Source organism: Python bivittatus, unplaced genomic scaffold (genome assembly GCF_059951505.1).
Source record: "Python bivittatus isolate LINGU-HERP-01145 unplaced genomic scaffold, Pbiv_v1 ctg000480_np1212, whole genome shotgun sequence".
Classification (NCBI taxonomy): Eukaryota; Metazoa; Chordata; class Lepidosauria; order Squamata; family Pythonidae; genus Python; species Python bivittatus.
Window position 1 is genome coordinate 79,515,805 of NW_028277075.1, and position 16,666 is coordinate 79,532,470.

Here is a 16,666-nt window from a genome sequence, read left to right on the forward strand (position 1 = left end):
CTGCAAAGAGTTTCATATTAGCATTTGTCGTTAGACATATCAGAGATATAAACAACAACATATTGAAAATAAAAGTGCGCCAACTTTTGTTGTATCCAAACAATACACTGCATGGATGATAGATAGATAGATAGATAGATAGATAGATAGATAGATAGATAGATAGATAGATAGATAGATATGTGCTATCCATTCAATTGTGTCTGATTCTCAGCGATTCTATGGAGCAGCTCTCCCCACATTTTATGATCCTGTATGGCTTCTTTCAGTTGCTGATCATAATGTAATCATCTACAAATCAGAAATCCATCACAAATGCCTACCTGTTACTTTCCCTAAGGTCAGCGATTTGATGGCCCTGAACTCAACCTCGGAGGAAAAGTTGTGCTTGACTTTGAGAACCTGGTCAATCTGGAAAGGAAGCAAAAAGTGGAGGATGTCAATAAAAGCAATTGCATTATTATAGCCCGCAGTGAGACCCCCAATGAATCTATGACACATCATGTAAGTGGAATATTCATAACTTTTTTTTCCTGCTGGATATATTAGGTTTCAAAGGGTGCAAAATAAATGTGCCTTAATTTTTCAGTGAATGCTAAAAGGTATAGCAGAATGTCTTTAAATCTGGGTTTTGAAGAAACCTCCCTTGCAGGAAACTTCCAATGATTATTCCGATTCCTGAAAAGAATTTTTTACAGTGATTAATCTCTGTAGCAAACAAGAAGATGAAGTTTGGCTGGACATCTCTCATCCTGGGCTGGGAAAGGCACACAGAATGGTGTAAGATTGGAATGGCAGTCTAGAGTATGTTTCTGTTTCTAAGTCTGAAAAAAAGCTGGTGCATTCAATGCATGGTATTAACAATACTTACCCAAGCAAGTGCCTATATATTGTTATACTCTTGTGCTGGAATGCAATTTTTTCCCCCAACATTTATAATTCACTCCAACATGAGACTCATCTCAGGCAACTCTTCCCCATGTTTGCCCAACACAGATTTTGAAAGCAGCTGAATAATTCTCCAAGCCTGTAACTGTCAGTTTTATCATTCCTATATCTGTGCAGGTCAGACATTGTTGGGAAGCTGCCTGATTTGTTTTCCTAGGACTGAATTTAGCCTGGACTCTTAATCAGCTTGATGTTAATTTTGCTTTTAGTTTGTTATTTTGTAATTATGTAACTCCTATGCCAAGTGCCACACAATAGCAGAACGGGAGTTGAGAAATGGAGGAATGTAAATCAAGAGGTGTTTAGAATTCACTGATCTTTCATTTTGTGTCAAAGCAAAGAATTATTAGAATAACTCATAATCAGTCTTCTGACCACAGATGCTTTATAGTGTAATTAGCAAAACTGAGACAGAACCATGCTATTTTGGGAAATTAGTTTTGAAGTCATTAGGACAAACCTTTTGAATTGTATTCTCTTGGATACAGGATGAGCCAAATGCAAGATATGTGTTCATGAATAATTCCCTAAAGAAGGCACAAGCTCCTTTTGATACTGTAATCCTTAATCAACCTATAAATTTAGCTTTAACTTAAATGTAACATGAAGCTCATTATATATTTCTTTAATGCATCCTAGACCTGCAATCAACTAGTGTTGATCAGTCGCATCAGGAGTCAGTCATTTTTTTTCCCTTTTCCTTTTTTAAATTCTTTGTTGGCATTTTCCTATAATTCTTCCTTTAGGTTTCTCCCATATCTGTAACCATGGCATTTACCAACATGGCATTTTTTACTCCTTTTCTAGTTGATCTTTCACATTCCAAATATAGATAAGAGGAAGTTCTATTCTCTCTTTGGCTTTCTTCTGCCTTAGTAATGTATCAAAGTATGCGTTTTTAGTCTTCTCTGCTCCTTGGTATAAAGAATTTAAAGAACATCTTTATTACAAAACCTGCTAAGATCCCATCAGTTCTGATAAGGGAAGGAGATGAAAAGTCACACATTTTTTTCTCTCTCTGTGTTTCTATTCTCCAAAACCTGTAGCCTATTATTTTACGTATGTGGATGGTACCATTCTATTAGCAGAAAGTGACCAAGGCTTACAAATTTTATTTAAACAAGTATACCAATTGAGTTAACCTTACAGGCTAATTATAAATCAGAAGACAACAAAAACAACAGTCATCAGTAAATATTAAATCCCTAAACTGAATATTATACTAACAAGAAAAAAGTGGAGTTCTTGGTGCTCTCTGAACTTGGTTTTCTGCAAGCAAACAACCAAGCTCAGAGAACACCAAGAACTCCACAGTTCAACCCTTAGCTACAGATAGTCTCTTCTAGGGAAAGAAGTACCAAGGGTGCAATGATATAAATACCCAGGCTGTATTTTGAATGATATGAGATCAAACCATGGCAATAAGGAATGGGGCTGAACAAAGGAGAATAGCTGTTTGAAAAACAAATACATTTAAGATTTCTTGGCTGACTGTATACTGTTGTGACTTGCCAGTTATTTTGTATGGAGTAGAAGCATAAGCAATGACCCAAATGACAATCAGGAGGATAGAAGTCTTTGAAACATACATTTAAAGAAGATTACTTAAAATAGCATGGCTTGAATATGTACTAAATGAGTCAATCCTCCTAAGAATGGGCAAAGATAGAGAAATTGTGAATAAAAGTAAAAGAATGAAAGGGCATGTGATCTACTAAGACACATTGAGACTGGCATAGTCTCTACTCCATTAGTACAATGGCACAGTTAGAGAGCAAGAGATTGATTGTGGGAACAGGAACTGCAAGTGGTAACAGGACTGAGAATATCAGTCTAACCAGTGTGGGGCATACTACATACTGTAAAAGAGGGAATGTTAAAGAGTCAAACAGCAGAATCCCTACAGTAGCACCAACTTGGTGTATTGCCCTTAGGGGCAATAGTTTGAGAAGGTGCAGTGAGACAGCACATACAGACATGCAACTACCAACAGAAACAAAATAAAAATTGCTTCTCCATTCCTGGATATTCAAGATCAAGAAGAATCAAGAAGGGAGGATCTATTGCTGACTGGAACCCCTTTATGGACTTTTTGCATAAAACAGGGGGAGAAATGAATTTATGATCTATGGTTTTGACAATAAGACAGGATAGATTATAGAAAGAAGAGAATCATGATGTAACTTTAGAGAAAGAGGTAAATTTACAATTGTACTTATAACTGCTGTAAAGAAGATGAAAGCTATTTCTTTATATCCTTTTTCTTTCTTTTCTATTTTTCTTTTACCTTTTTTCTTTTTGCACTCTAGCTTTCTCTTTTATTTCTTCCTTTTTCTTTCTTATTCAATTTCAGTTTGTATTAATTGTTACTCTTGTTTTTAAAACTTTCAATAAAATTATATTTTAAAAAGAAGGGGGGATCTATTGCTTCATTTCTTCAGGGCCTTTCTTGGTAGTGGCCAGGATACCCAATAATTGTAGGAAGACTGGTCTCTAATACATTATTGAAAGTGAAGGCCTCCAAAACAAGAAAGATCAAAAATTGACAAGAAAGGGTCAGGGTTATAGAACTGCACAGAATTAAGACATACTGATTTATATGTGTAGATGCTAAATTTTACATTATTAATTGAGTAGGTTCCATGAAATGTATTAGTGGGTTGAAGAGTTTGATTAGGTAACGTGCATGTTTGCTCATTCTACTAATTGTTGATAGGCAACTGATCAAGGCAGCTGTCCCTCCCTTGCCCTCTGCCAATACAGTTCTTTATCTTAAATTTGTCATATACATCCTTAGTCCTACTTAGGCATTACTGAACAAGGTCAAGTCAACAAATCATATGACTTATGTGTAGTTTCAGAAACCCCTTATTGTGTTATAATCAATGCAAGTGGAATTTTATATTGGAAAGACTCCTCACTATAGACATAAAAAACCACAAAATCACTAATCACATGCACCCACACCATGCTAACATCTCTCCCCCAATAAGCCAGGTCATCACAGCCTTCCCAGCCTCAGGAAAGGCCAATAAAGGCAGGCACCATAACAGAGAAAGTACATTTCTGGGGATGTGCCAGATGAAACTGTTTTATTGATGGTACCTGAAGCATGCCATCTCTGCCAGATCTGATGGGTGGGAAGAAGCCAATGAGGAGAGGCGATCTTATAAAGATGACCTCACCCAGTGGTTTCATGAAGACATTAAATAGGTCTGGAGAGACAGTAGAGCCCTGTGGCACCCAGGAAAGCAGGGACCTAGGGATGGACCCCTACCAACACCAACTGCATCCAGTCTTGGAGGAAGGATGAGAATCACTAAAGAACAATGCCTCCCACTCCCAACCCACTCAACCAGTCCAGCAGAACCCCCATCCTGAGCCTACCAGAGCTCATCAACAAGTATGGCCAATACTGTGCCAGTGCCCTGGCCTGAAACCTCATTGCCATGGATCCAGATAGAAGCCGCCCAGAGTAATTGAGAGTTGTGTGGCATACAAGTTTAAATAACAACAACAACAACAACAACAACCCCCAGTGAGGTACTACCTTGATGTGGTTGTGGGGCTTGAGTGCTCTGAGGAGGATGAGAGCTATGCCAGAGGTTCAACCATACTGGACAGGTCTCATCAGAGGAGCCAGATGAAGAGTGTCTCTCCCATAAACAATATGGTGAGACGTAATTTACAGAAACCCATACTGGATCGATCATTGCCTGGGTCAACAAGGACCACACTAGGTGTTCTAGTTCCTGGACATCTGGTGACAAGTGGGCTACACGACTCAGGACTGTTGGCTGAGCAACCAGGGCCAGCAGCTGAAGAACTACTGGAAGGAAAGTTGTTTACCTGTCACAAATATACAAAGACTGAAAACAAAGAAATAATGACCTGCTATTACAAATCAAGTCCAACAAGAAGAGGATATCTGAAAAGAATGCACCAATTCTGGAAAGAACAATATCCAGAATCAGAAATAACAGAATAAAGGCTAGCAGATCAATGTTGATTTATAACACAAAGAATTCACAGAAGTAAAATTGGAAGAACTGCAAAGGCCTACCCAGGGCAAAGAAATCGAAGCCTTGCCAGAAGAAGCTCAGACAGTAGAGCATTCTTCTCAGAAAGAACAAATCCCTCTAACTAAAAAAGAAGAGGAATTGAAACAAAGAATAACTGACAACTAGAACACCACAAAAACAACAGAATAAGGTTGCCTGCATTGAAGCTTGTTACATAGAAAAAGCTAGCACAAGTATTAAATGATACCAGTACTGTAATATCAAATATAAGCTTCAGCTCACTGCAAGAAACAAACAAACAGATGTACAGCATGGGTGCAGTTATAACTGAATACCTTGGATGCAAAATCAACAAACAAGAAAAAAAAAGCCAAACAGTGCACCACTGAAATAGAAGGTCAGACTGGAAAATAAGATGAGCATGCTATGATCAGATGCAAGCAAACTAGAACAGATGAAAGAAGAGAAACTGAAAACAAAAAGACTAGAGAATACTTGATCAAGAAATATCACCTAGAAACAAGGAACATTAAGGAAGCACTGGAAATAATAAAGCAGCAAATAACAGCCATAGTCAAGAAGATCAGCAGGTACGGAGCTCAAATTGCACACTACAGGCTGAATCTCCAATTTTAGTCAAATCAGAAATGTTTCTACCAATCCATCAATGGAGAGACTGCAGTGAACCAGTCAACACCTGACAAAGAAGAAACAGTGCAGTTCTGGGCACAGCTATGGGACAACACAAAGAAATACAACAAGAATGCAGCTTGGATAAAGGAGGTAGATAAGAATAAAAAAGAAGCTGAAATGAAAGAACTTGTAACAACAGCAATAATGGTAGAGAAAAGGGCAAGGAAGATCAAAAATTGGTCAGCACTAGGTGTAGATGAACTGCATGGTTTGTGGTTGAAATATTTGACTGCTCTGCACCCACTCAATGGCAAGCAGTTTAACAACATACTGCAAGGAGGTGTAATTGAAGATTGTTAACAGCTGGCAAAACCTACTTGATAATGAAAGATCCAGCAAAAGGGGCAGCACCAGGCAACTACAGGCCAATTACCTGCTTGCCAACAACTTTCAAATTGCTAACTGGTATGGTAGCTGATACAGTCCAAAGCATCTAGTTGAAAACAAGCTCTTTCCATCTGAGCAGAAAGGAAACCGCCCAAACAGCAGAGGGATAAAAGATCATCTCCTAATTGACAAGATGTTTTTGAAAAACTGCAAGAGAAGGAAAACCAACTTGAATGTAACTTGGATTGATTACAAGAAGTCATTCAACTCCTTGCCATCTGACTGAATAATCAAGTGCCTAGAAATAACAGGAGTCAATAGAAACATCAGAAGTTTTGTGCAAAGATCAATGGCACAATGGAAGACAACAGTGATAGACATCAAGAGAGGAATCTTTCAAGGAGACTCACTATCATCACTACTGTTTGTCATTGCATTGATTCCTCTGTTAACAATACTGAACACATAGGCCATGGTTATCAAACATCAAAAACATCTGCCAGGTTATCCCAACTCCTTTACATGGACGACCTGAAGCTGTATAGAAAAACACCATTTGAAATGGAATTGCTGCTCAATACAGCCAAGATATTGCAATGGGGTTTGGACTGGACAAATGTGCCACCCTTATCATCAACGGGGGGAAAGAGTGAAAACTGAAGGAATCAAGATGCCCAACTGAAATAACATCAAGAGTCTGGATAAAGAAGATCACCACAAATACTTGGGCATGCTTCAGGCTGACAATGTCAAGCACACTGAAGTCAAGAAGAAGGTTAGTAGTGAATACATCAGAAGAGGCAGTTAACACCTGGGCAATTCCAGTCATTAGATATACAGCTAGAATAGTGGACTGGACTCAAGCTGAACTAAAAGCCCTAGATAGGAAGACCAGAAAAATAATGACAATGAATCTTGCCCTTCATCCACGCCGCAACGTTGACAGACTCTACTTACCAAGGCGCATAGGTGGGCGTGGAATGTTGCAAGTAGATCAGAGAGATGAAGAAGAGCAAAGGGCATTGGAAGAACTGGTGGGACCACAAAATAGACAAAGTAATAGAAAAATGAATAAGCTAAAGTGCTCTGGGACTTCAGAATTCAAACAGACAAGCACCTGCCATGCTGAAGCTAGTACACCATGAAGGCGTACTGAGTAGCAAAGAAACCAAACTGGCCTATAAGAAAGATCAAGCAAGGAATAGAAAGAGACATGGCAAGGCAAAGTATTACATGGCCAGTAAACAAAACTAACAGGCAAAGCAGATAACAACAAGAACTGGCAATGGCTAAGAGCAGGAAAGTCAAAGAAAGAGACACAGGGGCTAATTCTGGCTGCACAAGACCAAGCCTTAAGAACAAATGCATACAAAGACAGCATTGAGAAGACAGCAACAGACAGCAAATGCTTCCTCTGCAAAGAAGCTGAAGAAACAGTGGACCACCTAGTTAGCTGCTGCAAGATCGCACAGACTGACTACAAACAACAGCATGACAAAGTAGCAACAATGGTGCACTGCAATATCTGCAAGAAATACCATTTGCCTGCAAGCAAGAACTGGTGGGACCACAAAATAGACAAAGTGATAGAAAAATGAATAAGCTAAAGCACTCTGGGACTTTAGAATTCAAACAGACAAGCACCTGCCACACAGCACCCCAAACTTAACAATTGTTGATAGGAAAGACAAAAAAGTTTGGATAATGGACATTGCAATACCTAGAGATAGCAGAATAGAAGAGAAAGACCTGGAGAAAAATCACAAAATATAAGACCTGCAAATAGAAGTAGAATGACTATGGCAAAAGAAAACAAAGATAGTACCAATAGTAATAGGCAACTTAGGTGCAATCCCAAAACATCTGGAGCACCACGTGAACACCATCGGCATTGACAAAATCACCATCAGTCAATTGCAAAAGGCAGCTTTACTTGGAACAGCTTATATCCTGCGACGATACCTTTAACACCGTCAAACAACAACATCTGCCTATCCCAGGTCCTTGGGAAGGACTCAATAAGTAGATAAAAATGCCAAATCCAGTCTAAACATCTGGCTGACTGTGCAACCAGCCATAAGTATAGAAAAGAAACAATTGAAAATTGATTTCTTAACTGGAAGAACAAGGCAATGCATGGTCAATACTTGAAGGATATAGAAGGAAAAGCTGATAAAAACCCCACAGAGACCTGGTTAAGATCAGTTGTGTTAAAGAAAGAACCTGAAGGCTTTAGTTTAGCCATTCAAGAACAAGCTTTGCTAACTAATTGCATGAAAGAGAAAATTAATCATATAACAAACAACAGTAAATGTCATCTTTGTAGTGAAAAGGATGAAACAATTACCATTTGATCAGTGGCTGCAGCAAAATTTCACAAACTGACTATAAGCAGTGTCATGACTGAGTTGCCAAAATTATTCACTGGAAACTTTGACAGAGGTTTGGATTTGAATATAGCGAGAACCACTGGGTCCATCTGGTTCACTGAAAGTCTGGTTCACTGATGTTGCTATAGCGGATGATGCTAGGATTGAGGAGCAGCAATCCAAAAAATTATGAAATACTGGGACTTGCAGATCAAAGTTGAATGTTTATGGGAAAAGAAATTCACTATTATACCAATCGTGACTGGAGCCCTTGGAGGAATACCTAAAGGACTCTCGGTATTTGGAAATGTTGAATTATTGGATCTGAACACCCTAATGTTACAAAAAAATATGCTGCTTGGAACTGCCTATATCCTCAGACCTTAATAATTCTTAGGTCCTTGGTTAGGACTTGAATTATTACTTTTTCACCAGTCTGACTGTGAATCTAGTTGTAATTACCATCATCATCATCATCTGCTTCCTCCAGAGCCCAATAATAAAAATAAACTGCTTCCTTCAGAGCATTTTGGAGCTGCAGGCTTACTACCTTCTCAACAACCTTCCCTAAAAATGGAAAGTTGAAGACTGGATGAAAATTGCCATACAGCTGGGCCCAGCAATGACCTCTTGAGGGGTTGAACCTCCGTCTCCTTCAGTGCTTAAAGAGGGCTTTGGTCTCCTTTTGTTCCTGGTTCATTTTAACCAGTAAGCTTCCAACTGGAGCTAGATTTCTGAATGGGCTTGTGTGTGTTTATTTCACCCTCTACCCCACTTACTCTTGCTGGAATAAGGTTAAATGCTTGCCTTCAGGTAAGGGATTTTCCAGTTAAAGAAAGGATCAGCATGAAGCAGAGAACAATGCAGAACAAAAGGGGATTAGGTGAATGCAGAATTATTGCTGGAGTTGAGGAGGGAGGAATAGGAATTTTTAATACCAACATTCACTTTCTCATGCTTCAGCTTCTTTTGCTGAGAAGAGAAGCATGACAACAGTTGTGTGTGAGGGAGGAGCTTAGTGTTCTCTCTCTCTCTCTCTCTCTCTCTCTCGTATCTGTACATCAGCTAGAGAAGAGAGTGAAGAATCTAATTGTACAACCTGATAGATTTTCATTCAAATATAAGTACCAAACTGAGTTCAGTAGGGCTTGCTCCCAAATAAGCTAAGCTATGACTACAGCTTCAGTGCAACTCATATTTATCAAGGAATGAAATGATCCTTGGTATTCTTTCTGGAGGACAACAATCCCTGTGGCTACTAGTAAGGCCTTTTTATTCTGACTCCAGTCTCACCTCAGTCTTGACATCTGGTTGAGTAATTAGGGTATGGTAGCCTTTGACAAATCATACATGCCTTCTCATTAGCAGCAAGCAAATGGAAAGACTGCCACCTTGCCTGCCCCCAGAACTGAAGCAATGGCAGTAGTAACTCACTTGGTGAGTTCTTCCTATTAATAGTCCTTCTCACTATTATGGCTGTCCTTCACAAACTAAGAAGGGCTTGTTTGCTCTAGATCAGGGGTCCTCAAACTTTTTAAACAGGGGGCCAGTTCACAGTCCCTCAGAATGTTGGGGGGCCGGACTATTTATTTATCTATTTATCTATTTATTATTAAACTTGTTTGTTTATTGTTAAACTTTATGCCACCCATCTCCCCCAACGGATGACTCTGGGCAGCTCACAATAATAGTCTGAAAAAAACATGAATGAATTCTTATGCACACTGCACATATTTTATTTGTAGTACAAAAAAAAAACAGGAAAAAAAATACAATAATTAAAATAAAGAACAATTTTAACCAACATAAACCCCACCCTGCACTGCTGGTCAGTGTCAGTAAATGTTATCCTCCCCCCATCCCATCCCATCCCATCCCCCCGCCCCCTGCCCCCCACATTATTGGTCAGTGCCAGTGGCCATTCTCCTATTTGAGGGGCAACCACACAGCCCAAATGGAGAAAGTAATAGGGTGCCCTGGACCCCCTCCCCCCGATCACCCTGCATAGAGGATCCCTCCCGTGGAGTATGAGGAAGTATGAGTTGAAGTGGCCCTGTGGTTGTAAGTGTGGACAGGCTGCCAAGGGCGCAAATTTTGATCATGTGACTGCAGGGGTGCTGTAACAGCTGTAACTTTGGGGACTGAGCATAACTAATGAATGGTTGTTAAGCAATGACTACCTGTACAAAGAATTTGAGATGATGGAACAGGTCTGGGCAAGGAAGAGGAGTTTGGATATAAATGCAAGGAACAGAAGAGAAGAAAAAGTGAAACAGAAACTGAGTACAATGCTTTTTGCGGTCCTGATAATTTGTAAAGAAGTAGGCTGACCTGATTTCCAAAAATAAAAACTTGGATATACAAATATTAAAAAATGCCTACATGTATACAAATCTACAAGTCAATTTTCCCAGGCAAAGTCACAGGCAAAAATTACCAGAAAAAAAAGGAAACAAAGATGTTTAGAAGACCTTCTCTGGAATGAAGCAACTTTAAGTAGTTCCAAACATTCCTGTTCCCTGTTGTGCTTTTACACTCTGTGAAAAATTATTTCCAGGCCAAATTAATTTAATAAATGACTAACAATCAATTGACCACTCTCTCCATCATAAGGCTATTAGACATGATCTACAAAAATCCATTAGTTGTCAGCAAAGAGATACAGGAAACACTAACTTTGCTTCTTATTCTGGATTTCTGCAGACTAGTACTAATCAATCAGCCGGTAAAATGGATAATGGAATAGCTTCATTCCCATGTTCCCTTCCACCATAAGGTACCCCGAGACTTGATGAGTGCTGGAAAGACATCATTTCTTTGGCTACTTGTTCCCATACTGTTCTGCCTGCTCTACCTTGAGCACTCCCATTAGTTCGAGGATGCCTTCCCCAAAATCAGGACTGTCCCTGTAAAACTGGAATTTAATCTTGGAAATAAGTTTCAGGCACTGATAGTGCCTTCTATTGACTAAAACCTAGTCATGGCAGCAGATTATTGGGAATATTTTAATGACATTCCGAATGAAATCCATTGTGTGGGTAAAACAGGAAGGAACATAAAATGCAAATGTGAAGCACCATGAGAATGGGGCTCCTGCCATTCTCCAAATAGGGCGCCTGTACTCATGAGACCTGGGGAAGACCAGATGGTTTCCGAGGGATTGCAAGAATGGGGTGGGCAGTTGGGAGAAAGAATGAGACAAGCAGCTTGGAGAACGACACACCGATCACCCTGCACAGAGGATCCCTCCCATGGAGTACGAGGAGAGGAGGAGAGCCGCCGGACCCGGTATACCTGTAATGTAGAAGAGTCCAGCTCTGTGAACTCCCTCCTCGTGCATCGCCTGCAGCTCCTGACACGGCCCTGACGCTTCTGCTTCTGAGAGACAGCAGCGGTGGCCAATTGGGCAGGCGGGCCGGATAAATGACCCTGGCGGCCGGTATCCGGCCCGCGGGCCGTAGTTTGAGAACTCCTGCTCTAGATCATCCCTCTTTCTCCTCTTGAATTTCTCTCCCTTCTTTCCAGTCTTAATGTAGTGGGTGCAGCTAGAAGACAGGGTACTCACCTGGGTTGGCAAGCACTCATCTGACCATGCCATTGCTGTAGCTACTTACAGACCCAACAGCAACAATAACAAACATGGGAATGAACTTTTTAGGACAGGTATCTCTTTTCATCTACTCACTAAGGACAGTGAAAGTTCAGGAAGGTGTGGCCCACAACAAATGGTTTTAAATTAGATACCTGAATAGTCAGCTCTCTTCCATCTCTATTTATCTTCACATTGTGTAGTTCTCTGTTAGCAAAGTTTCCAGAATCAATTGTGAAAATAAGAGATCTGTCTTTACTCAGTCTGTATCGGACTTGCAAGCTTCCTTAAAAAGAAGAAAGAAAGAGTTTTGATCATACAAAGCACCCATTCCTAAATCATTAAATTGTTTTGAAGAAGCAGGGAGTAAATGTAGGCAGAAGAAGCTTCAGTAGGAGAGAAAAAAAAGGTTATCAGTTTCAACTGAAGAAGCAAAGTACTTTACACATCAGGTCCACTAAATCATAGATCTGTGGGTCTTGAAATCAACTGGTGGAACTTGTCCATATTTTGTCCTTAACAGAAAGAATCATTTAGCCTATTTGTGTGAGAGATAAAAGTGGAGGAGAGATAAGAATTGCTGTAACTCGGCTTCCCCATCCCTTCAATCTTGGACTTTTCCAAGAGTTTGCTTTACGGTACAGCATAAATAAAGACAAGAGCGTGCAAGCTAATGAAGCAACAAGAGACTGCACATCAAGGAAAAAGCCATGTAGGCAATTCAAGCAAGTTGCATCATAAAGAACAGATGTAATCTAAAATTTCCATAAGTCACAAAAGAAAATGTTGGTTTCTGGACAATTAGCAATGCTGTGTACTCTCCAACTGGCAAAGAGCTTGTGTGACTTTTTTTTTTCTTCAAATGATCATTTTGTTTCATTTTAAGAAGTGAATCATTACATGTTCTGACAAAAGAAAGAAAAACAGGTTCTGAATATTATATAGGTCATTCTAGCTGTTTACATACACTAAAGCAATCTGACTCACACATAATAACAGAAATCTTGAGGACAAAATAATGATAGAAGAAATGTAAATTTTTACAAATGTTTTCTGTGACTGTATTTTTTTATTTTATGTAAGAGAACATGCAATTTTCTACTTGTAAAACAGAGTAATAAAATCACTAGCATGTGATGATACTATTACAAATCAGGAGTAACCTGCCACCTGCCAAATATAGCTGAATTGTAGCTCAAATAGGATGACTGTAGTTGGATTCCAACAACATCAGGAAGGCTACAGGTGCCCTATCACCAAAGTATAAACAAGTCATAACTTTACCACAGCTTTACCACAGCTTTGGACATGGTAAACAGAGACTGTATTGTGCATCATACTTAAAGTTGAGTCATCATGTTTGTACCTTAAAAATCACAGAAAGCTCATTCTGAGAAGTTTGGTCCTTGTAACTGTATCAGCTCATGAAGTAAATATAGGAAAATAAAAAAAGTGTAAATGTTCTCAACTATTTTTTAAAAATAAAACTTATGTTTTAATTATTTGAATAAATTGAAAAATATATTCATACCATCAAAGCATCAAGTCAAGTCTAATTTATTTGTTTAACCATAAGTCATAACAATCAGGATAAAAAGTTAAAGAATAAAAAGATTAATAGGTTATCATATATACAGAATTCCATAAAAACTCTAAAAATATCATTTATATTGACTATGTATAAACTCCAAGACTGCAGTATAAAATTACAATTTTCCAAGTTTATTAAAACATAATTATGCAAACCCTAATTACACAGGTTAATCCAAACTTCCATATACCTACAACTAATACAGTTATAAATAAGTTTTTGAGATCAAATATATAAAAATAAATTAATTTTAATAAAGTTAAGTAAATGAAAACCATCTTAAATTATTGAAAGGAAAGGCGAATGTTTGGTTTCCTAATATAGTAATGCTTCAGAAACCAAATACTGTAGTTTGAAAAACATGTGCTTTTAACCGGAAACTGCTTTTAATCATACCAGCTCTGGCACGTAAGAACAAGGAAATAAGTAAGCAAACAAGTAAGTGAAAGTCACCCATTAAATATAGCCTCCACCAATTTGTCAATACAGTTTCCTTACTAAGCTCTTTAAAAGTAGTAGGATTTTCTTTTGAATAAATATGCAAAAGATTGCACTCAACTGATGGTGAAATTGACTCCTGAAACAGCTGACTCCTTCAAAACTAATGTTGTTTGAAAATCTAATGAAATGTGATTCAGTTTCTCAAAGGCTTTCCTGCACTAGTTTCTGCTTCTCTGTTTTATTCTCAGGGTGCTCAAGAATTTACGCTGTCCGTTGGGGATGTTTTTTGTGTTTTCTTTATTGTTGGAGGTGGCAAGGGATACCATTGCTGGTGTGGTGTTTTATATCATACTCTGGATCTTCCCTGGCTGTCTATACTGCCTTATCTAAACACACACACACACACACACACAAAACCAAAACCAAAACCCTGATGGGATGAGTTCCTTTCTGATATCTTCACTTGGGATTTATGGAAACCTGGATGCTGAACAGCACTGGTACAGTGAAATTCAGGACATTCATGTACACCACTTGCCCACCCAATAGTTACGTATACAGAATGTAGTCCGCACTCCATCCTTGGGAATTTCACTGAAACTGTTTTCTTAGAAAGGAATGTTCAATCTCTTTCATCAATGAACAGAAAAAAATGTACAGCACTATTCCAAGCTACAATAAACAAAGTCACCCTGAACCGCATTGACCCCTGGGAACCTTATATTATACAACATTACAATCACATTTAAGATATAATGATCAACAATCTTTCATCTCCCTGAAAACAGCTAAGAATTTAAAATAATATTCTTGCAAAGCCTAATTGTTTCATTTAAATACATTACAGAACAGGTAACACATACCAAATGACTTCTTTTTGTGCATTCATGAATTCAGATTTTCTAACTGATCAGAGTTCTATATTACTTTATGCCTTATTAAAGAGTATGTGTGAAATTTATTTTAATTTTTAGGTCATTTCTATCCCATAATGTAACGAAAGCAAACTTCAATTTATGGCTTTGGGAGTTTTCTTCCAATCATCAGTTGCTTGGTTTGTCAACTTGCCCTTGGCACCACATCTTTCAGCCCATTACAATACATTGAACATGTATTGCTGCCAAGTAATTAGTCAGATAATTTCTGAGAATCATTACCAGTTTATTTTGTAGCTTTTCTAATTAAATAGGAAATCAATAAGTGTATTCCAAGATTGTCTACCTAGAGTTGGTCAACTGGCAGCTGAATGTAACCTGCAAAGCTGTTTCATCCGGCTGTTGCATATTTTATCAAAGATAAGGTAAATATTTTGCCCATAGCTTCATGCTGAAGGGACAAAATGTTTGCAAAGGTGTGAATTGTAAACCTCTATTGTGTAATATTTCATCTTTGTTTGGGTTTTGTGCTAAAACAAACTAACAGCTGTTCATAGAATAACTGAATATGAATGAGCAAATCTGTTAATTTCTTTTTCACTCAGTTTCTCATCTTGTTACCCCTAAATTCATTCAGTCCTATTTCTACAGCACTTTACAATCAAAAGGGAGGGTGGATCATACAACAACAACAACAACAGCAACAACAAAAACCAGCACCAACAATCTCCCCCTCAAAAATCACATGTATTTGTGGATATTTGTCCTAATGCATGCATAATTGTATATTGGCATGCACATATTTCTAGTGTGTGCACTGTTTCCTAGTGTTTATTTCTCCTCTTAAACATTGCATTTGATACATATTTTGTATGTACTATATGTATGATACATACATACATGAATGTAGGTACTGTATATTTGTGGTTATTGTTTAACGCAGGACTTTTGGTCTATTGGTATTCCAGCTGTAAGCACTTATCATCTGAGTTGCTAATAAACTGGGTACAGATTGGCTATATTTACACTTTTTAAACCCATTCCTAGAAATGTGAATGGGTGGGTTTTACATTTTACTGTAGTTTTTCATGTGTGCACTTTAGAAAAAAAAAGAGGCCAATAGTTTGTCTTCCCACCAATCAGTCCAGTGCTTTTAGATCACAGTTGTCCATGCCCCTTTTGTCAAAATGATGAAAGCAATATTACGATAAGTTCCAACCATTTCTTGCAGGCATGCAATGCCACAACATACCACAAAAGGGTGAAGGTTGTATTTCACTGATGCAGCACTGTTTTTGTCATTTGCCTCCCCTTGTCCCCCCTCCCCATGAATGTTGCTGATATACTTTGTAAAAATTTAATTTCAACAAATAACGTTTGTGCATTTCTGTTTTATTTCTCTATATTAAGATTCCAATGCAAAAGTCATGTAATATGTAATATCTAATCTACATTTTCCTCCCATCTTGTCTACATTTTTTTTTTACAGAAGTCTTTCTTGTTTTTTGACAATCTTTACCTGAGAACTATATAAAAGTTCTGACTATGGGGCCAGGAAAAAAGGTGAGTGTGGCTGAAATGAATTATATTTTATTTAATTGAAGTTAACTTAGAAACAATATAATTAAATTAAATCCGGTTAATGTAATTAGCCCCCTTCAATAATTTCCCATTCTGTCACAATAAAAATCATAATATGATAGTAATGGAGGGCCACACCCCAAGATAGATGGTTGCTCTCTAGGCCCAACATGACAATATAATTTATGTCTACCTGATGGTAGGACCTAATAAGTTTAAGGAAAACATAT

General features: G+C 38.2%; 1 protein-coding gene across 1 annotated transcript in view; it reads right to left on the reverse strand.

Annotated features, from left to right (window-relative positions):
- The window catches only part of CNTNAP5 (contactin associated protein family member 5), a 406,384-nt gene that overhangs the window by 29,754 nt on the left and 359,964 nt on the right, over nucleotides 1–16,666 (reverse strand). The window contains exons 20-21 of the mRNA XM_088146406.1: nucleotides 12,104–12,234; nucleotides 324–411 (exon numbers count right to left, since the gene is read on the reverse strand). Coding sequence (XP_088002532.1) covers nucleotides 324–411; nucleotides 12,104–12,234 — 219 coding nt within the window. The remainder of the gene's footprint in view (nucleotides 1–323; nucleotides 412–12,103; nucleotides 12,235–16,666) is intronic.